At 37.1% G+C, this 21,935-nt stretch overlaps 1 protein-coding gene across 11 annotated transcripts in view; it reads left to right on the top strand.

The window, feature by feature from the left end:
* BLTP1 (bridge-like lipid transfer protein family member 1) overlaps positions 1-21,935 on the top strand; it is a 131,555-nt gene that overhangs the window by 94,979 nt on the left and 14,641 nt on the right. For 5 of the 11 annotated variants that reach the window (XM_075501131.1, XM_075501130.1, XM_075501133.1 and 2 more), the window contains 17 exons: positions 410-608; positions 1,207-1,266; positions 2,528-2,754; positions 3,657-3,787; positions 5,269-5,392; positions 6,402-6,511; positions 8,866-8,956; positions 9,458-9,520; positions 11,127-11,371; positions 12,015-12,230; positions 13,547-13,727; positions 15,444-15,636; positions 17,870-18,031; positions 18,150-18,289; positions 19,369-19,570; positions 19,979-20,182; positions 20,298-20,477. In XM_075501131.1, coding sequence (XP_075357246.1) covers positions 410-608; positions 1,207-1,266; positions 2,528-2,754; positions 3,657-3,787; positions 5,269-5,392; positions 6,402-6,511; positions 8,866-8,956; positions 9,458-9,520; positions 11,127-11,371; positions 12,015-12,230; positions 13,547-13,727; positions 15,444-15,636; positions 17,870-18,031; positions 18,150-18,289; positions 19,369-19,570; positions 19,979-20,182; positions 20,298-20,477 — 2,728 coding nt within the window. Of the gene's footprint in view, positions 1-409; positions 609-1,206; positions 1,267-2,527; positions 2,755-3,251; positions 3,453-3,656; positions 3,788-5,268; positions 5,393-6,401; positions 6,512-8,865; positions 8,957-9,457; positions 9,521-11,126; positions 11,372-12,014; positions 12,231-13,546; positions 13,728-15,443; positions 15,637-17,869; positions 18,032-18,149; positions 18,290-19,368; positions 19,571-19,978; positions 20,183-20,297; positions 20,478-21,935 lie in introns of all 11 variants that reach the window. The other 6 variants (XM_075501135.1, XM_075501134.1, XM_075501141.1 and 3 more) reach the window with 5 other exon arrangements.

Below are 21,935 nucleotides of genomic sequence, written 5' to 3'. Positions count from 1 at the left end.
TAAAGCTAAAGATTTTTTTCTTTGTTCAGTCAACTCATGGGCAGCCCTCCCTAGAGAAAGAATCGATCCTGGGCTTGTGTTCTGTAGTCATGGGGCCATATGGTTCATAGCCCTTGATCGTCTAGTCCTCGATCAAACATGGATTTTCTTTCCTTTTCCAGATGAGCTTGATTCCTGGTGCCTTAATATATTTACAATGTAGGTGTTGCATTTAGAAAACAACAATGCAAGACATTGTACGGACAGATGTGATGCTTTTGAAACTTTCTGCAGAGAAGGAAAAATACAAGGAGATAGGAGAAGGGGATCAGTTTTCTAATAGGGAAAGATAAACAGCATTTAACGCATGTACAATATTACTTTGACATTGCAACGACCAGTAAATTCTCTCTGCGATTTTGTTTTCCAGTCTAACCACACTGCAGATCTTGACACTGGCTCTGCTTTAGTCCTGACTATTGAAAGCACGTTAATCACTGCCTGCTCCTCAGAGTCTTTAGTTAGCAAAGGTCATTTTAAAAACTTCTGTATCCGCTTTGCTGATGGCTTTGAGACAAGTTGGGATGACTGGAAACCAGAAATAAGAGGAGATCTAGTCATGAATGCATGTAAGTGCGTGTGATTTCATACTGGACAATAGTATTTCAGTTATAAATCCACTTTTACCCTTTCCTGTGACTTTTAAAACTGCTGAACTTTCCCCAGAAAGATAAAGAAAAGACTTTGGCCTTTTGAAAGCAAAATAATAGGATCTAAAAGGTGGTATTCCTTTATTGTTTTCCTTTATTAATAACTTTGTTGCTACATCTCTCATTGTAAGCATTTAAATTATGTCTGACAGATGTTGGAAGAATTGGATGCATTGCTTTTATGTAATGTCATAAGATCCCAGTAAGTTTTTAATAGTTTAATATGGATTATTTTCATATCTCTCTCTCTCTCTCTCTCTCTCTCTCTCTCTGGTGAAGATTCTAGAATTTATATGGAATTTTAAGGTGATATAAACTTGGATGTTACCAAGTAGATATTCACTTTACTAAATAAGAGAAGCCATTCAATTGGGAATTAAAACTAAGCTTCCTATCCAACACCATTCATGCTTTAATTGTGAAGGGCAAGAGAGTGAGGTGCACTTTGGAAGGACTGGTCTAAAGCACCTTTGACTGTCTGCCTGATCAGTGTATGTGCTTCATATGCTTCATATAGGTGTTGTGCCAGATGGTACCTATGAAGTATGTTCCAGGACAACAGGACAGGCTGCAGCAGGTAATACACTTTTTTAATAAATCAAGTCCTATATAAATAAAGCATTCATAAATTATGAAATTTAAATCCTTTAACTGTGTTGCAATTTAATTGGTGGTTTGTTTTTTTGTTTTGTTTAATATCTTGTCTTCCTGGTAAAACTCCTCAATGTTTTTATCTGCTCCATCTTTTCAAGCTATTCTGGGTTTTGAGTCACATCAGCAACACTGGTTTTAGATTTTTACCTGCAGGAAAACACATGGTGTATATGTGTTTGTTCCTTGGTTGGAGAATAGCCCTTTATAACAGCAATGTTGTCCTACTGCTTCCTGTCCTAGAGACTGCTAAATCTTTGAGTCCTTCTAATGCTGAGACTTAGCATCCTGAGCTCCCATTCTTCCCTCGCCTCTTCCAGAGACTGCTTCTATTCTTGCCAAACTCCCTCTCTTCCCAGTCTCTCCTGCTGAGTTGTTTGGACATTCTCCAGAGGCCTCAAAAATAGCTGGCAATCTTTGTCTTGGTCATGATACCTGCTGCTTGCTGCTTCTCATCTCTTTGTCCAAACGTTGCATCTGCAGTGTCTCCTGTCCCCGTACTTTTGCTCATTGTCCCCCACTCGCTTTTTTGTGCGAAGGAGACGTAAAAATGAAACACATGCTGCAACTATTAAAAATTTACCTCACATGGAATTGTGAATGGCGAAAACCAGGATGAATCCATTTAGAAGGAAAACCAGGATCTTGTGTAGCTCTCCTTAAAGCAAGTTCTGTATTTTGATGCTGAAAGGTGGCACGCATTAGAAGAATCCTGGGAAGACAGGGTATTCAGCAGGCACATTACACATATATTATAACATCTTCCAGCATCATTATACAAGACTTGACACTGTAAATAGGTCAGCATTTTTTACATGCAGAAGACATCCTTAAGGTTTCTTGCTGTTAGAAATCCTGTTCTGGAATAGTATACTTGGCTGCAACTGTAAGAGCTGAAGTTTGAGATGCTCTCTCCTGGTCATCAGCTTGGCTGAAGGGAATGTATTTTCATTAGGTTTGTCTGTGTACATCACTTGTTAAAGAAATATTAACTTCGTAGCTGTGAAGTACTTCTAGCAAGCGTTTCAGTTATAAATATGTTTTCCTCAGAGTGGGCAGAAAAGACAGTTCTTTGTAACAGATAAACACTGTCTTGGCTAACTAATACATAACTCAGTATGGGGGATTTCTTAAAAGAGGAAAAACTGGTTAAATGTTTTGGGTTGGTTTGTTTGTTTTAAATACAGAAAGTAGTAGTGCTGGAACCTGGACACTGAATGTGTTATGGAAGATGTGTGGTATTGATGTCCACATGGATCCAAACATTGGGAAAAGATTGAATGCTTTAGGCAACACCCTCACAACGTTGACAGGAGAAGAAGATATTGATGATATTGCTGACCTCAACTCTGTAAACATAGCTGACCTTTCTGATGAGGATGAAGTTGACACTATGTCTCCCACTATACATGCAGTAAGTGAATCAACCAAAACAAGTGCTACTAATTGGAAAAGGCATGACAAAGTCTTCAGTCAAATGGAAAGATCTTAGTCTTGAGTCCAGCATGCTACTCCTTATAGCTCATATAACTCTTGCTGCAAATCAAAAAAGTTTGTGTCTTAGTTTTCTAACTCCGTATTTCAAAGGCAAGAAATCACAGATCATATTTCTGCTGGTGTTATGTGGAAATATCGATCTGGATTTGAAAATATGGAGACACAATACCTAACTTCAGGTACCTGAATTGTAAAAGCTGTGGCTGTAGATAGGTTTTCTTAACAGGAGAGTAAGTTACTAACATGAGCAAATGAGAAAAAAATTCTTTTTTGGTACTTGTACCCAATATGCTCCTGACCTTGCTTTTTGGTTTCACATAAAAACATTTTAACAGACGTTCTTTAATGGCTATCTTAAATAGCCAACAGTGAAAATGTTATTCCAGAAGACTAATGTGCCTGTTTGTTGTTTAGAAATCAGGTGGAGGTTCATTATGTGGAGATGCACGCAAGCTAACATTTGGGCAGCGGATTGTAAATCACCTGCTGGGTTTGAGCCCCCCAAACCATCGATACTCTGTTCCTGTAGAATATCTATTGGGGTCAGCGAAGTGTGATTCTCTTCAGTCTAGCAGATCACATATGAAAGCAGGCAGATCCTGCTCATGGGCACATGTATGTAGTAGTTACAGTGTGTCTAACTGAATGATGGGGTTTGGATCACTGGAAAAAATCCAATCGGCTGCCTTTTGAGATGAAACTGATTCTTTTGCATGCACTGGTCCAAATTTTAAGGTGTGAAATTCACTTTGCCTATTGTTAATCGCACTTATGTCCAATTTTTGATGACGGCATTAATTAAATGTTTATTTTAAATAGGAGATTGTTGATCACAGACGGCAGGGAGCTTCTAGTATCCAACCTGGAGAACAGCGAGGAAGAAAATTTGTGAAACGTTTAGTCGATATTAGAGAACTCAATGAGCAAGCTAAAGTTATTGATGACTTAAAGTAAGTTGGGTTTGGCTTTAACTTGCACAAAGTTTGGGAATAACAAACTGCAGCTGACTTTTTTCTTTTCTGTTCTTATCACATATCTTGTGCCATTGTGATGGTCAAGTGGAAATTGTTGTCTTTATTTAAAAATAAGAAGTTTTCCTTTTGGATTCCATAAGAAAAAACTATATATGCAAGAACTCTCTCAAATTTCTCAAGTTCTTCCCCAAGTGTCAAATTAGTCTATATTCTTTCTGGTTCTGCATTACAATGGCTGATGATAATCAATTTCCTATTGATTCAAAATTGTAGTTCCATCTTGATTTATTATCATGGTGATTACTTTAACAAAATATATTACTTTGTAACTGTAATAAGCTTAGTCTTGTTCACTGGAAGAAGAAGAAGAAAAATATTTAAATCGACTATTTTTACATCTTGTAGGTGATATTTTAAAATTAAATCTCCTATGCTGTACTTGAGAAAACCCTGAAGAAAGAATTATTTCAAATTTCATAAATTTCATGTGAACTTCTAATGTGAATTTTATTAATAATTTTTTTCAGTCCTGGTTTGTTGGGCTTGCTTTTTTTTCATCCCCCCTTCCCTAAGGCAGACTTACTATAAATGGATCTTTCTGGGATGGGAATACAGAGCTTGGTAATTATGTGTTAAATAATGAAGAGGAGACACATTTTACTGCTTGTACTTGGAATAAAATTGGTGTCACCGTTCAGAGGGCAATTGTGTCTGAACTTTGGATTCTAGGTTAACTGTTTCTTCTAATACAAGTTCAAGAATCAAAATTATGTTTTGTGCCTGCCTTTTCTCAGTTTATGAATGCCTCAGTAAACTGTGATTCTTTCAAAATAGCAGTTGCTTTCCAGAGTTTTTTTTAAATTATTTAGCGGTGTGTTTTTTCTGCAGAAGGTAATCTGCTACAGAAGGCTGCCATTGGTGTGACAGGGCTTTGGACTATTACAGCAGAAGGATTTTTCTTCATCCTGCTGGGGATTCTCAGATTTGTCCATTATGTTTGTTTTTAATTAAACAGCTGTCATGTGATCTGAAAGTGTATAGGAGGTCCTTGATCTAGTTGTTACAACTAGGGCTTTTTGAAATAAGAGAGGTGCTGCATAGCCATTCTTATTCTCCACCTTAGTGAGCATCGTGGTAGCGCTGTTATTTGGGGGTCTCCTTGCATGCTAGTTTGTTCTACATCCTCTGTCTGCTCTGCTAAGGCACTTGGAGACAGAAACCTTAAAATCAAAGAGTCCTCTTAAGGACAAAATACTATGCCTGACAAAAAGTTGTATCATGGAACAAGAATAAATCTTCTGCAGCTATATTGGGCACTGGTCATAAGTAACTACTGAAAAAAAGGAGAAAATGGGATAATTCCCAGGGAAAGCAGAATATCATTGCAACACAGATTTTGAAATGGTGAAAATAATGTCACCTATTTGTAAGATAACTGAACCGTGATTTATCCCCAGAAAATTAGGTGCAAGTGAAGGAACTATAAATCAAGAAATTCAGCGCTATCAGCAACTGGAGTCCGTGGCTGTGAATGATATCCGCCGAGACGTTCGTAAAAAGCTACGTAGATCCAGTATGAGGGTGAGCAGTGTTAAGTTACTTTAAAAAATGATAGCACTTGCGTTGCATATTTCTTTTCTGCATGTTGATTAAAGCAAAGAAAATGTTAGTAATGGAAAATGAAGGTTAAGAATATCAAATAGTTCAGCAACTCCTTTACCTTTAGGAGCAGGTGGGAAAAGGTTTTTCTCCCTCATAATAATGGTGATAGGAAAATTGAAATTTCACAGATACTATAAGGTAAATGGGTTTATTTGCACACTCACAGAAAGTAGTCAGAAGATGTGTATTTGAAGATGTCATTTACTACTCCTCTTAGCAGATTTTCAAATGATTCCTTATTGGACTGATGAATGCAGATGCAGAGGCAAGCATGTTAACTGCCTGGGCAAATGACAGATACCTGTTGTATTCCACTTGGCATGTGTGCTTTCTATAAGTGTGTTTTATATATAAATATATAAATATTTGCAGAGCTAGGTGATGTAAAAATAAAAACAAGCTGCTAAGGATAGATGCTAGAAGAAACTGGACAAAAAACCAAGCAGTGTTGCTGGTAATCCACAAACATATGTGGCTGTTGTCCCAGACCTGATAACAAACCTGGATAAACATTATTTTCAGTGTGTCCTAGTGCATGAGCTCCAAGTATGATGCTTCCTTAATAAGAAAAGATCTTTCAAATAGTAATCTGTTTGCAGCTCTTTCTCAGGTGTTCTCATTTTAGCTCATGTTCTTCTGTTACTGTACTGGTAGCTAGGAAGGATGTCTAAGTGGTCAAATTATTAGCTTTTGGGCATACTTTTCTCCTGGCAACAGGACATTACCAATTCCAGCAAGCATGAAAAGTAAACATGTATCCAGAGGCAAGACGAAGATGCTGGCAAATGTTGATAATGAGATGCATTTTAAGTATTACGGAACAAAAAAATCTTTTTACTTTACTGGCACACCTGTGTAAAGTAGTATTTTAGCTTGCCAGCATTTTTCTCTGTGTTCTCAGTGTTGCATTTAAATATTTTTGTTTTAGGCTGCCTCCTTGAAAGACAAATGGGGTCTCAGCTACAAACCCAGCTATAGCCGATCTAAGAGTATTTCAGCATCAGGAAGACCACCTCTGAAGAGAATGGACAGAACAAGGTAAGCTGCTGGGAATTTGAGATCCATGATAGCAACAACAGCATGTGTAACAGAGGAAACATTGGACTTTGGCCCTAAGAGTCCTTTTACTATAGGCAGCACCTATATGTGGTGGAACTGCATAGGAGGAGGTCATTTCAGAAGACAAGCATGTTCTAAAAAGCAACTTCTCACATATTTTTTTTTTTAAACTTCTTTTTTGACAGACCTAGTAGTATGTCAAATGAGGAGAAGTTTCCACTTTTACAACAACATAGGGGTTTTTTTTACAGAATCCTGCTTTCAAGATATACTGAAGAAACGTATATAAGGAAAAATGGCATAGTGTAATCATTTCAATTTCTACACTTGATTTGCAATAATCTGCCTTAAAAAAGGGCTGTTGTAATATGAAGAAAAGGAGATTCTTTTTTTTTTGTGAATGATAATTTTCTTTTAATTTCTTCACCTGTATAACATGTATTGTTTTTGTTTCATCATTTAGTGGCTGCTGAGCAAAATGTAGTTGTATAATGATGCCGCCTAATAAAGCGCTTGCTTTGGTTTTAGAATACATGTGTTTGAGTCTATTGCTCCTGTACATCCAGCTGAAGCATTCAAAGTTTGGAATTAAGAATGTGCTGCATTATTATGTATTAGATATAAAAGATTTTAAAATTTAAAAGATGGAGAGGAGTGTTAGAATTCTTTGGACTTTTTTCTATGAGAACAGAAATTCTTAATAGAAATTTGTTTCAAATTTGAATACTTCTGTAGAAGTGAATAGAAATTTATGAATAATCCAGATGTGAAAATATGAGACAGCAGATATTCCAGCATAAAACCAGCTTTATAAGTACTCTAAAGTGAGTTTTTCAAGGTGCCCTTGAAAAGGAATCTTTCTTCTGAGTTAATTAGCATTCTTGATAATTAAAGCAGAGCAAGTGTTGAAGGCATGAAGGTTCTAGTTCAAGATCTGTCAGATGAAACCCACTTTCATTTTACTTTTTCACAAGGTTATCTGAAGAGAACCAGAAATTGCATGGAAAAGATAATGGGGCTTTTCTGTTGCTCTATAAGAAACACAAAGTTCTGAAAAACTTATGAGTACTTTTGGTTGTGAATGAAAAGTAGTATGCATATACTGTAAGGCCAAATAATTCATTTCAGTTGCATCAGAGAATACATAATCTGCTAACTTGCTTTATGTCCCATGTGGTAGATCACAAATCTCTTCTTTTTCTATAGTTTCTGCATATTGGCTCAGGATTGAAAAACTTGCCTAAAGAAATAAGCAGAGGTTGGCTAGCAATAGACTACTGGCCAAGTAAAGTGTAGCTTCCTTCTCTCTCCTTCCCCCCATCCTTTTTCCTTTTCATGTGCCCTAAGTGCTCTGCAGAGGGACCTGGACAGGCTGGATCGACGGGCTGGGGCCAATTGTGTGAGGTTCAACAAGGCCAAGTGCCAGGTCCTGCACTTGGGCCACAACAACCCCATGCAATGCTACAGGCTTGGGGAAGAGTGGCTGGAAAGCTGCCTGGCAGAGAAAGACCTGGGGGTCTTGGTCAATAGCTGGCTGAATATGAGCCAGCAGTGTGCCCAGGTGGCCAAGGCAGCCAACAGCATCCTGGCTTGTATCAAAAATAATGTGGCCAGCAGGAGTAGGGCAGTGATCGTGCCCTTGTACTTGGCACTGGTGAGGCCGCACCTCGAATGCTGTGTTCAGTTTTGGGCCCCTCACTACAAGAGAGACATGGAGGGGCTGGAGCGTGTCCAGAGAAGGGCAACGAAGCTGGTGAAAGGGTCTGGAGCACAAGGCTGATGAGGAGCGGCTGAGGGAGCTGGGGTTGTTTAGCCTGGAGAAAAGGAGGCTGAGGGGAGACCTTATCGCTCTCTACAACTGCCTGAAAGGAGGTTGAGGTGAGGTGGGGGTCGGTCTCTTCTCCCAGGTCACAAGGGCTAGGATGAGAGGAAATGGCCTCAAGTTGTGCCAGGGGAGGTTTAGATTGGATATTAGGAAAAATTTCTTCCCTGAAAGGTTTATCAAGCATTGGAACAGGCTGCCCAGGGAAGTGGTTGAGTCGCCATCCCTGGAGATATTTAAAAGATGTGTAGATGTGGCGCTTAGGGACACGGTGTAGTGGTGGTCTTGGCAGTGTTAGGTTTACGGTTGGACTTGATGATCTTAAAGGTCTTTTCCAACCTAAACAATTCTAAGTGCTTCAGTTATGATTTTATACTTTCTTCCATAACAAAATCATAAGTACTGACTGTACTTTTTTTATTGCTTTATATTTGTGTAGTTAAATGTTTGCATGAATGTAAAATCCTGTAGTAAAACTCAACAAGCTGTTGTGTTTCGTTTTTGCTTATAGCTCTCGACTAGGAGACAGTGAAGACCTCCCAGATATCCGTGTAGATGCTTCATCTCCTGGGCCAAGAGTAACTTTCAACATACAGGATTCTGTAAGAATTACTTTATATGCCATATAATTATATTTCCTGTGCCATTGGTCACAAGCTCATGAACTAGGTATACCTAGGCAGACCTGAATTGCTTGTATGTTTTTGGTGTCTATTTCTGTTAGTGTGTGCCTCAAATTATGGATGTGGTTTTGGTTTCTTAATACACGGAAATTAATTGAATTATTAGAGAAAATATTTGAAATTTTTTTTTCCTTAGGCTGACACAGTAGTAATACAATTGGTTTGGAATTTTTATCAGAAGTGTGCAAAAAATAGTCTAGTATTTTTTGTGTTTAAATATATTTAGAGTTTTGGAAATGGGTATTAGTTTGCTGTAGTCCTACAGGTATATCCTATGTGTTTGACATGGATTGTTGAATCTTTGGTTTTGTTTGTTTGCTATGATTTCTCATTTTTAAAATGTTCCTATTATGTTGTTTTTGCATGGTAGAGATTATTGTAATTGTTTTAATTTATATATTTTTTTCACTTCTAATTAAGTTGAATAAAACAGCTTTGGGGATTGCACAACAATCCAGCTGTCCAGGGGAAGGGTATTTTCAGGTATTTCTGAGAAGAAACAAGTATTCTTTGCCAGATAACTAATTTACCTCGCAGGGAGCTGCTTTCCAATGTTTCATCTCTTTTGCACTCAGCTAAACAGAATGTATATCAAATTTGGAAATATTTAAATTTAAATACGTGAAGTAAGCGGAAGAACATGACTGATTGTTGATGAACTTTCCAGAGTGTTTCTACACCCTTATGTAGACCTAAAACTTGCTAGTTTTTGTAAAATGAATTATTGGAATTTTGTTTGTATATTTATGAAGACTGATCAAGGCTGATGTAAAGCGACATTAGTTTAGCCTTGAAATGTGCTTTAAAAGAGGATTTTAGTGTGTGTGCCTTCATCTGTTACATTGTGTTCCAAGATTGCAGGCATCAACACCAGGACAAAACAATTGCTAGGTGGGAGGACATCTTCTCATACTTCTATTTCTGTTGAAATTCCTATATTTAACGCAGAGTAAGACGTTTTCAAGTAATAATGAGTAGAGAATGTGCCAAAACTTAATACTCAGAGAACAAATGGTGGAGTTTTTTAACTGCTTTAAAAAACATGTTTAGGGAAAATAGTAGAGATTATTTTTCTTCTTAACAAAAAACAAAACAAAACAAAAAAAACCAAGCCAAAAACCCAAAACAGCAACGAAAACCAAAAAACAAAACAAACCAACAAAAGCAAAACCAAACCAAACAAGCAAAAAACCAAACTCCAGAGATAGTAATGTACTTTTTCTCCCTTCCAGCTCATCTCACAGTCCCAGGAAATAAATTCCTATTTCTGATAGGGAAGTAGAAATGAAACATAGAAGTGTGCTTTGCACATTTAAATACGTTCACATTTAAAAGCTATCCTACCTTTTTTTGTTGTCGTTATATGTAAGACCAGTTAGCTTAAGTTTTGTTGGCATAGTGTTTGATAAACCTCTAAGTGTTTGACAGCATTTTGCTATGCCAAACGCTACACATCGCGCAGGTAGTGCTGGTGTGAAACTAACACTTCTAGATATTTTTCACAGGCATTTTAAGAAGTTAACATCCGAAAATTGCTTGTGTGGTGCTTGTGGCGTGCTTTATGTGAGAAACAGGAGGCCCTTTTTGGAAATTTGGCCTGAAGTTCGTTTCGTGGTAAAGCACGTGTGCCCAAGAGCGCAGCCCAGAACTGCAAACCGGTGCCGTACATTCTGTGTTAGCATTCTGCATGCACGCCTCGCTAACGTCCCTGGGTGCCTCATCCCTCTACAAGATTCATGATGATTTTTGCTGTCTTTCATTCTTTTCTTTCAAAATATTTTTAAAATTTATATGAAACGTTTCCATTCCTTCTGATCGTGTGAATTGGGCACAGCATGATACGTATTTAGCTAACAGACTGAGCTCAATCACTAGGCAATGGCAAATGTCTCCCCACCAAGCTTTCATTTCTTTCTTTTTCATAATCTGCCTTGCAATTTCTGCACCTGCTGTCTCTGTATTATGAGGAACTTGGGAGTGAGAGTTTCTCATAGCACTCTTACTTTTTTATTTCCAGAGCTATCTAATGCATTCTCGATGGAAACGATATCTGTGGAAATTTAATATCTTTTTGTCTTTTTATAATCAGTTCCCAGAGGAGACAGAAATGGACCTTTTGTCTGTAACTATTGATGGTCCCTCCCATTACTCATCTACTAGTGAAGGCTCATGCTCGGTATTTGGTTCACCCAAAACTCCAGTAGTCTTCTCACCCGGCATTCCCTTCCAGCCTGAAGAAGGACGCCGGGATGACAGCTTATCATCAAGCAGTGAGGACTCTGAGAAGGAGGATGACCATGAAAGAGAGAGGATGTATTTTCATAGGAAACCACCGTAAGTAATGGTCCTAAGGAAAAACACAGAAATTAAGAAAATACACTTGAAATACTGACTTTAAAGCTACAAAATCTGTTACTGATGAAGGATTGAATTTTGCCTGAAGTGTGTATGTGGAAGGCAGGGGAGATTGTTTTTGGCAGAGGTGACTGTGAGGGAAGGAGGAATTCTGGTCTGAAAAGGAGGCAACTGTTAGAAATTTCAGGGCTTGGAACAGATTAAAAGAACTTGGAAAGTGAGTTTTTTGAGGCACGGGGCAGGTTTTAGTGGGACCAAATGACAGATTTTTCAAATACAGCATAACTTTCAGTTTTATCCAGTTACTATCCCTCCACAAAGAGCATGTAATAATGTAAATATTTACAAATATGAAAATTATTGTATATATCTTTTTGTTCCTTTTCTTGATTGAAAATTTAAGAAAGGTTTAGTTCTTTGTAGGACCCTATACTAAGAAAGGATACTTAGTAATGTGTTAATGGAAGATGGATCACTGTGCTGCTGTGTATCAGATAAGACCTTTTCCAGAAAAGTTCTTAAAAGATTATATACTGAGTGTGGACATAGTCTAAGAATGCCTCCTACCATCTAGTCAGGTAAATGTAATGCTAATATCTAATCCACACTTGTGCCTATGCAGGAGTACCTCTCGCAAGAAAGCAACAGGCTTCGCTGCTGTCCACCAACTGTTCACTGAGCGCTGGCCAACACCACCTACCAACAGAAGTATGACTGGCACAACCACGGAGAGAAATATTGACTTTGAACTTGATATCAGGGTTGAAATCGATTGTGGAAAATGTGTACTGCACCCTACAATGCTTCAGCAAGAACATGATGACATAGGTTTACGAAGGTAAGAAACGTGTTAGTTGCCTTATGAAGAACAGGGTATGAGTACTTGATTCCGCTTTAGCTGTGAAGTCCATCTGATATTTCCATCACTTCAGTTGTGACCGTATGCGCAATAATTAATGACTCTTAAGCACTGACCTGTTCAAAAAGCATAGAAGACGTACGTATTAGTTTGTTACCATCACTTTATTCGTAGTAATTATCACTACTTCATAGCATCACTGTAAGTTGCAATTGTTATGGCTGAGTATGGCATGGGGAGTTGTGTTTGTTTAGCAAGATTCAGCATATGCCTCTCTTCTGTTTTTATTTTTTAAATCATATTTTATCTTTCATAGACAAAATGTTAGACTTTCAAAGCACTTGGTTTTTTTTTTTCAGCCTCCAAAGAAGTAACTTTACAACTTAGTGAATCCACATAATGGTTTGACTAATAGTGGGGCTACTGTTTTCTCATGATCTCTGAGGGCTCTCATTATTTTCTGAGTGTAAAAGGATGCTGATATTATGTGTCTTTCTTAATAAAATGCATTTTTTTATTATCCAAGGCAACAGAAGTGCTTTACTTCTGATCTTAATGAGGTTTGATCTGATCCTCAGTTTTTAAATTCTTCTTTTTTCATGTGTATATGATTGGGGATCTAATGGCAGCTTTACATTACTTTTTAAAATTTGATATGTAGTGAATAATATGGTGAATTTTAAGAAATGTATTTGTCCGCAAAGATAATTCTTAATAAGTATAGCATAAGGAAATGAGATTTACTTGTTTTAACTCTAATTGTAAGAAATAGGAACAAATGAGAAATACTTTTTCTTACTGAGAGGTATACATAGGAGATCTGTAATTAGAGAGCAATTTGGTTTCTGTCTTTCCAAGACACTGTTTTCTAAGAATTCATACAGAAGGAAAAAGAATCTCTTAAGAATTTTTGTGAAGACAGGCTTTACAGCAGAGAAGGAAAATTGATAAGTCTTTTCTGCATATCAAGGAGTTTTGACAGATCATGTTGAGTAATGTAGATGAACCTGACTGTAAGAGTACATTGGAAGGTGTTTCTCTAATGACATAACAGTAATTTTGTAGATTTTACTGCCTGAAATAATCACATAATGAAAATGGTGAAACCAGTGGGCAGACAAAAAGGGAGTAGAGGTCACAGAAAGTAGAGTAAAGCAGAGACTGAACTGCTTCCTTATATAGTTGATACTACAAATTTGTTTTAGACATCTCTAGGATTTTTAATACTAGAAAATATACTCTTATTAATATGAGTATTAAGCTTGCTTTAATAACATGCAGTGTATTTATTTTAGGAGCTATGATCGGAGTTCCAGAAGTTTGGATCAAGAGTCTCCTTCAAAAAAGAAGAAATTTCAAACTAATTATGCATCTACTACTCACTTACTTGCTGGCAAGAAGGTGCCATCATCTCTACAGACAAAATCTAGTGATGTGGAAACAACAGTGTTTTATATTCCTGGGGTGGATGTAAAGGTAAAAGGAGTGTATAACTCAGCAGGGAAGCACTTGCTCTTTTTCTCTGCTCAAGTATGATTTCAAAGCAAATACATTGTTATAGTATGTACAAGTTCATATATACAGAGCACCTCAGCAAAATCTTTTTTCAGCTATGTAGATACTGCTCAAATAGGAATAGTGATTTCTGTAGTACTACATTGAAAACTGATAGATGCTTTTACCCTCATTTTCTTAGAGGGGAAAAAACCCCAAAATCTTGTATGTACCGTCAAAAATAGAACTATGTCAAATGACACTCCATAACAACCAGTGTTTGTGATATTACATAATGAAAAGAAATCAGTTCCATTAACATTTTGGTGTCCAAAATTAGACATTTGTTTTGGATATTTTCTTCTCTGACAGGTAATTTTATATTGTGTGCCCTTTTTAAATAAGGGAAGATCTGTTCACTGTCGGTAATTCATGGGAAGGGCAGCTTAGTAGTTGGCCCACTAATCACAGAATCACAGAATCACAGAATCATATAGGTTGGAAAAGACCTTTAAGATCATCGAGTCCAACCATAAACCTAACACTGCCAAAAACCATCACTACACCATGTCTCTAAGTACCTCATCCAAACGTCCTTTAAATACCTCCAGGGATGGAGGTATTTGCATAAAGCATATAATGCATAAATTTGCATTATAGGAGGTATTTGCATATAATTTGGAGGTATTTGCCTCCAAATAATATACCTCCAATAATTTGGAGGTATTTGCATATAATGCATAAAGCTCTCTTACTGTATCTTCTGTGTTGCTTATTATAGCAGTCAGAGTCTTGGTATAAAAACTATTTTTTAAGACAATGTTCTCTCAAACACCGTCAAACTGTACGCTCCACTGTTTTTTTTTTTTAATCATTGTTTCTATGTCCTAGTAAGAAAGGGTCTCAACAGAAATGTTCTTGTGTTTGTGAATTGAAATCCTATGGAGTAAGAACAGGAAAAATAGGTCACTGCTGCATGGAAACTTCATGCAATTCAGTTGAGGCAATGCCATAAATCAAATGCTCTTCACTTGAAACGGCCTGGTTTTTCTAGTCTTTCGATGTGGAGGGACTATGTGTGTCCATTTTCCAGTATCCCAGGCTATCTTCAGGGATAACAGTTATGCCTCAGGTCCTGCCCGTTGCTTTTAGTCAAATTTAGGAATAACTAAACATTCTCTACAGCTTTTGTTATGTTCTGTATTTTCACTGATAGTGTATTATGCACATATGGGAGGTGTGAACTTTTGGAATATTTTACTATTTTTATTTTTTTATGCAACTTTCTGTATGCTGGTGTTTAGTAGTGGAATAGTTCCACCATGCAGTAAGACAGAAAGCAAGCTATGCGGACAGGAACAAATAGTTGGTGGCACAGGATGTGTACAACGTAACAGAGCGGAGGAGCAAGCTTCAGGCATTGTTCCTAAATAGTTCATTTCCTCTGTTTCTCTGTGTTTCCTTGATTTTTTTTTTAATAGTTTATTAATTTATCTATTTTTTTTTTGTACAAAGATTTCAGATCTTTATGTGCATCGGCTGTATCTGTAGAACATTAATTGGAATGTAACATATCTTACAATGATATTTTTGTAAATAATGAAAAAAAAAATTTTTTAAGGGAAGGAGTGACACCAAACTGCTGTATAGGAATCGAGCTACTTGTATGAAATAAATTGATCTTTCTTTGCTTTCCAGTTGCACTACAACTCTAAGACTTTAAAGACTGAATCGCCAAATACTTCTCGAGGATCCTCTTTGCCAAGAACCCTTTCCAAAGAGTCCAAGCTGTATGGTATGAAAGATACTGCCACATCTCCTCCTTTATCTAGCACTATCCACAGCAAGACTAACACCTTACTTCCTCCCCAACCCCCACCCATCCCATCAGGTACTTATAGACAATAACCTTCTGAAACTACCATGGATATATATCTTTTCTTCATGTAATCTACTAGCTTTAGATCTGTCTGCACATTACCTGAAGCACTGTATTGATGAAGTCTTAACTTCAGCTGCAGAAACCTGATCCCAAAAGCATGAATGCAGTTCATAAAGCTGCATTTTTAGAAATCTCTTGCCAAACCAGTCATCTCAGTAATATTTCTGTCATAGTCACCATATCCCAGTGATGGGCTGTCACTGCCTTCTCCCTGTTTTCATTCAACAAAATAATGCTTATTACTGGAAAGCAAAGCTTAAGTATCTGTATAAAAAGTGAATGCTGACTGCTTTATTCTTCATAATCCAAGAAAAAAAAAAATTCAGATGAAACCTTGCTTGAATACATTACACTATTCAAAGAATACTTCAGCTTTTAAGTGCCTTCTGCCACAAAAGTAATGCGTAAATTATTGCTTTCTGAAACTGGGTTATTTCTTGTAGTACTGAAGCAGCTGTTTAGCTGTTATTTGTATTAATCAAAATACCAGATTAGTGTCCTGAACTGTTGTGGGCCCTTAAATAACCATGATTTGGAGTAACATGATTTCTAATACTTGAAGTTTTGTTTTATCTCCAATGATTCCTGTTTTCAAGCAGGAGTCCGTTGTTACATCATGTCAGATCTAGAGGTATGTAGATTGCACCTCCAACTTCTGAGACAATTCACTCTTTTCTCCTTCGGCATTTGAATATCACTTTAAAAACAAAGCCAAAATTTTGTTGACATTTGATGAGCAGGCAAAATTAATAACTGAAAAAAGTTGTGTGGGGGTTTTTTGCCCCCCCCCCCCCCCCCCCTTTTTTTTTTTATAAAACCAACGGAGATGCTGGGAGAGAACAGTGAAATGGGGACACCTTCCTCAATTACCCATGCTGTTGAACCATTAACTCTTACTCCTTTAAGTGTCCATACTCTTTATGATTCCCGAATGTTGTGTAATCTTGGTTTATACTACTTTTCTACAATTTTGTTTTGTATTTTCCTATCCTCTTTCCAATTTATCCATTTTCTTTTCCATTCCATTTATCTTTTCTTTTCCATTTATCTTTGCCTTTTAATTTTTACCATGTCACATCCAGTTACTGAGTCTTGTTGTTTTTATGTCTGTAAGCTCTACATTTGGTGGGGGGCTTATGGAAATTGCACTCATACGATGATATAAATGTCTCCCAAAACTAGGGGTTGCAATTACTGTATTTATTTATGCATAGCATTTTTATAAATATTTATTAGTTCTGAATTGTTTTGAAACACATTTATTTTTATGTATATTACTCTTTTTATATTACTTTTCCTTTGGAATGGAAACCACCTTGTCTTATTGTCTTTGGTCTCCAGTAAGAGCAAGATAGGACAATCTAGTCAGAGGCACTAGACAGAACAGTTTGCATAGAATGAAAATTCAGTGCTTGGTTATTTCAGCAAATAAAATGATTTTTAAGCTCTGTTTTAGTCACTTAGTTAACGTTTATATTTTTCTTGGAGAATTTCAAATCAATATCTTCATTTATCTCATTCTAATAGCTGTATTTCATAGAGGTGGTAATTGAGCTGGTACTAATACCTTCTGTGCATATTTATATTTTGGTGAGCGTGGATCCAAGTGCTAGGCTCTTCCACAGATTTAGAAGACAACAATCTTTTTATTAGTTTATACTCTGGCTAGCTCCAAGCTGTTAAAAACGCTGGCTTAGAATCTTTAGTTATTTTTTGCATAAATATAGTAGGACTTGCCATTTACAGTTTTAATTTTTTGATGTATTTTCTCAGTTTAAACTGACATTCTTCCCAGGCTCATGTATTTATTTTTCCTAATTCCACTTTCATTTCCAGTCAGCTGTGGTTACTTTACATTGTGTATTTGGAGAAGCACTGTGTGTGTCTGATTTCAGTGCTCTTTTTGAAAAAGCAAAGTGGTGACGATGACAGAAGAGTGCTTGGTCAAGAACATGCACAATGGAATTACAATCAAGCATGACAGACTAATAGTTGTTTTTGCACAGTTTTCTTAGTGAAAATTTATGGCTTAATATTTTCTAACCCATCTGATTTATGCCTTTTCAGATGATGATATAGAGAATTAAAGGAAACGGCTGTTAGTTATGAAGTATCATCTAATGTTTATCAGTTACTGTTGAGTGGTATTAGGTCAGACAAATTTATCTTTTAAATGTTGCAGCGAAAGGGAAAGGAAGTGGTGGAGTGAAAACTGCTAAACTATATGCATGGGTTGCGCTCCAGTCATTGCCAGAGGAAATGGTGATTAGCCCATGCTTACTGGACTTTCTAGAGAAAGCTCTTGAAACCATTCCGATTACACCCATTGAAAGGAATTACGCAGGTAAGTTGCATGTTTGTATTCTAGTACTCTATGCTTTTTCTGTTTTGTCTTCTGGTGGCATTGAGCTGCTCTTCCCTTTAAATTCCACTTTCTAATGAATTCTTGTACTTGTTAAAAGCTGTTAGTTCACAGGATGAAGACATGGGACAATTCGATATACAAGATCCCTTAGAAGAGTCCACAACATCATTAGTATCGTCCTCGACATCAGCATATTCATCCTTCCCTGTAGATGTGGTGGTTTATGTTCGAGTTCAGGTGAGGCTTTAACTCAACATTCAGTATAGTAAGTAACTCCAGTCACAGTCTTTGAGACAATCCATGCTTCTGAGTTTGCTTTTTAAAAAACAAAAAATATTTTCAAGTGTCTTTTCTGAGATATTCATGTCTAGTGTGATGATAAAATAGAATTTCATTCAGGAGAAGTTCTGACATATTTTAGTCCCATGGAGACCAATAGAAATGAGCTATTTCGAGAAGTCACAAAAGTTCTGAGCATTTTAATCATTATTTCTTCCTTGTCTCTCTAGGACTCTTTTTGAAAATATCTTTCATAACTAGTATTTATGAAATGGTACCATTGTTTATAGGTACCATTACAAAACAAAAATAATAATTAAAGATTTTCTCAGTTTACGTGGAAAGTGTAGGAAGGTACAGTTATCTACAAAGCATATTCATACTGCTTAATATTTGATATATCTGGGCTTTTTATATGTGTCAGAGAGAAAAGTGCTACCACAGTGTGATTCAGAGCACTTGAGCTTGATCTGAATGTTGGTATTGTATTTTTGCACTTCACTTAAACCTCATTTTTTCCTGGTATAAACTTGATTATGTTCCCAAATTGAACAACATATTCTAACAAATGCTTTTCATTATATATATATACACTTATAAAAATTAACCACAACAATCTCTCAGCTTTTACTGCAAACTCGTCTGGCCAAGAAAGTGTTGAGGAGAGCTGAGGCTTTCAGCTCAGCTGATTCTCCATAGTTCTCACATGAGATGAGTGAAGCGATGAATTGACTTGGAAGAAGGGGAAGAAGAAGAGAGGGGGACGTACATGTCCTCTGCTGCATCCAGGACTCCTGTGTTTGTCTTGTAAAAACTGGTTCCAAGTAATAGCCCTGGTGATGGAGGGATTCCTTGAAATTAATGTATCTATATGAACTTGTATACAGTTACCTTACTAATTCTAAAACCAGCCTGAACAGGTTGTAATTTGCTCGGATTTAAAAAATAAATACACAGCACTTTGTAAGTCAAATTGGGGATGCTTTTAGTATTTCATATTTGTTCACTGAATGCTGTATTTTCTTTCTGTGTTTCAGCCCTCTCAAATCAAGTTTAGTTGCTTGCCGGTATCGAGAGTTGAATGTATGCTGAAGTTGCCTTCCCTGGATCTTGTTTTCTCGTCAAACAGAGGAGAACTGGAAACATTAGGCACAACGTATCCATCAGAAAATGTGTCAATTGGTGGCAGTACTTCACAGAGTGGCTCAAAGAATTCAGTTAGTAAATCTGGAGCACCAGGTAATATGTATATGAATGTTTATACTATATGTGGCTTGTAGCATAAGTAAATATAATGTTCTGCTGTCTAAAATTAGAGCAGAAGATAAGCTTTTACACACTTTAAGGCTAGACATTTATGTATTAATGAGTTCACTAGGATTTCTTCATGTTGTATCAGTCTCCTGTAAAAGCTTGCACAGATACGGTATATTGGAGTTTTTCTTGCATTGGTTAAGTGAGTTCAGTTATCTCTTACAAAAAGCTAGCACCAATACATAGAATATTTAAGCTACATTGCTGCTACAAAGGCATAATTTGATGTGCATTTCGTCTGTTCAGTATTGCTGTTAACAGTCAGTATTACTTCATGTTTGAAAATGCTTTTGTACTAAAACTAACTTTTGCAAAAAAAAAATGTGACTTCAGGTTCATCACCTGGACTAGGGAGCCCTCTTGGCAGAACACGGCACAGTAGCAGTCAGTCAGACTTGACTACTTCCAGTAGCAGCTCCTCAGGCCTGAGCTTTACCGCCTGCATGTCCGACTTTTCCCTTTATGTGTTCCATCCATATGGAGCTGGAAAACAAAAATCTGCTGTTACTGTTCTAACACCTGGATCAGGAGCCTTAGGTATAGAACAAGTTTTTGTTTGCTTTAATGAACATTGTTCAAGTTTGGTATGGTTTTCTGAACTGAAGGTTTGAAAAGGTCACAGAATATTAAACTTTCTCCTTTCTATTTCTAGGTAATGTGGATGAGGAACCAACTTCGGTCACTGGCCGGAAGGATTCTTTGAGCATTAACCTTGAGTTTGTGAAAGTCAGCTTGTCACGAATAAGGCGTTCCGGAGGTTCCTCCTTTTTTGAGAGTCAGTCTGCGAGCAAAGCTACCAGCAAGATAGATACTACATTGATAAACATATCTGGTAAATGCTTTTTTCATTTTAATCCCATCTATTCATCTAATTAGAGAACTGCTGTTCCAGTGGTAGACTTTACTCTCAGCAGCTTTTGTAGATGTTCTACGACAGCCATCTACCTGTAGTGTGTAGTAAAATATTTGCTCTTTTTGAGTGAAGTGGGGATTAATACATTAAATTTTAATGGTACTTGGAGTACCTATCTGCAGATGCACCTTTTTAGCCTCCCGATTCATTTAATGTAACTAAATGGGCTTGCTAAACCACATCTCTGACATCAGTCTGTGTGACTTAATGTGACCCTTGAATATTTTGAGATTTTACTGGCTGTGGCTAGGATGGAGTTAACTTTCTTCATAGCAACCCATATGGTGCTGTGCTTTGAATGTGTGGCTGAAACAGTATTGATAACACACCAATGTTTTGGCTATTGCTGAACAGTGCTTGCACAGCCTCAAGGCCTTCTCTCTTTCCCACTCTGCCCAGGAGGGGACACAGCTAGGACAGCTGACCCAAATGGATCAAAGGGATATTCCACAGCATGTGATGTTGCGCTCAGTAATAGAAGCTCAGGGAAAGGAGGAGAAAGGGGGGATATTGGTGGTTATGGCATTTGTCTTCCCAAGCAGCTGTTAGGTGTGCTGAGGCCCTGCTTTTCAGCAAATAGCTAAACATCTGCCTGCCAATAGGAAGCAGTGAATAATTTTTTTTTTTCCCTTCACTTGCATGCACAGCTTATGCTTCCCCTGTTAAACTGTTGCTACTTCAATCCACAAGTCTCCTTGCCTTCCTTCTGTTTTCTCCCTCTCCCACAGGAGACTGGAATGAGTGAGCAGCTCAGTGGCCATTTGGCTGTTAGCCAGGGCCAACCCACAACAGAGATAAAGCCTAAATTGTTTGTGTTTAGTCAGCTTTAAGTTACGTGTCATTTTAGTTGTATTGCTGATATTTCTGTCAGGCTATCAGAAGGAAGTGATTTCAAGTCATTATTTAGTAGTAATCTTAGTATGTCAACTTCATTATATGGTCTTAGCATGCAAAAGAGGGTGGTTATTTTCCACCTGATGGCACAAAATATATTTTTCTTCAGATATAATACCCCACAGTATACATTAGCTTTGTACCTGAGAGACTAGAGTCTTTGAATAGTATTGTTTGTTGAGCAATATCTACGCCCTTCAATTTTTAATCCTGTTTCTTGAGAACCCCAAAAGTGTATATGCCTGCAGTGCGGTAATATATGACTACATAAACAGCAATGACATGGAACATGTAATGCTAATCTGTTCTCACTTATGTAATTTGTTTCAATGACAAACTCAGTAGCCTAGTTAGCTTTTAAATATTTTTATATTGGCTATACCAGTAGTTTGTTTCCCACCCACAAGAAAAAAAAATCCTTCTTCCTAAAATGTTTCATTTATTCCTCATTGTCATGCATCATTAGAGTTAAAATAGTGGTTT

This window comes from Mycteria americana, chromosome 4 (assembly GCF_035582795.1).
Source record: "Mycteria americana isolate JAX WOST 10 ecotype Jacksonville Zoo and Gardens chromosome 4, USCA_MyAme_1.0, whole genome shotgun sequence".
Taxonomy (NCBI): Eukaryota; Metazoa; Chordata; class Aves; order Ciconiiformes; family Ciconiidae; genus Mycteria; species Mycteria americana.
The sequence above is the reverse complement of the archived record's forward strand: the minus strand, read 5'-3'. Positions and strand labels throughout refer to the sequence as shown.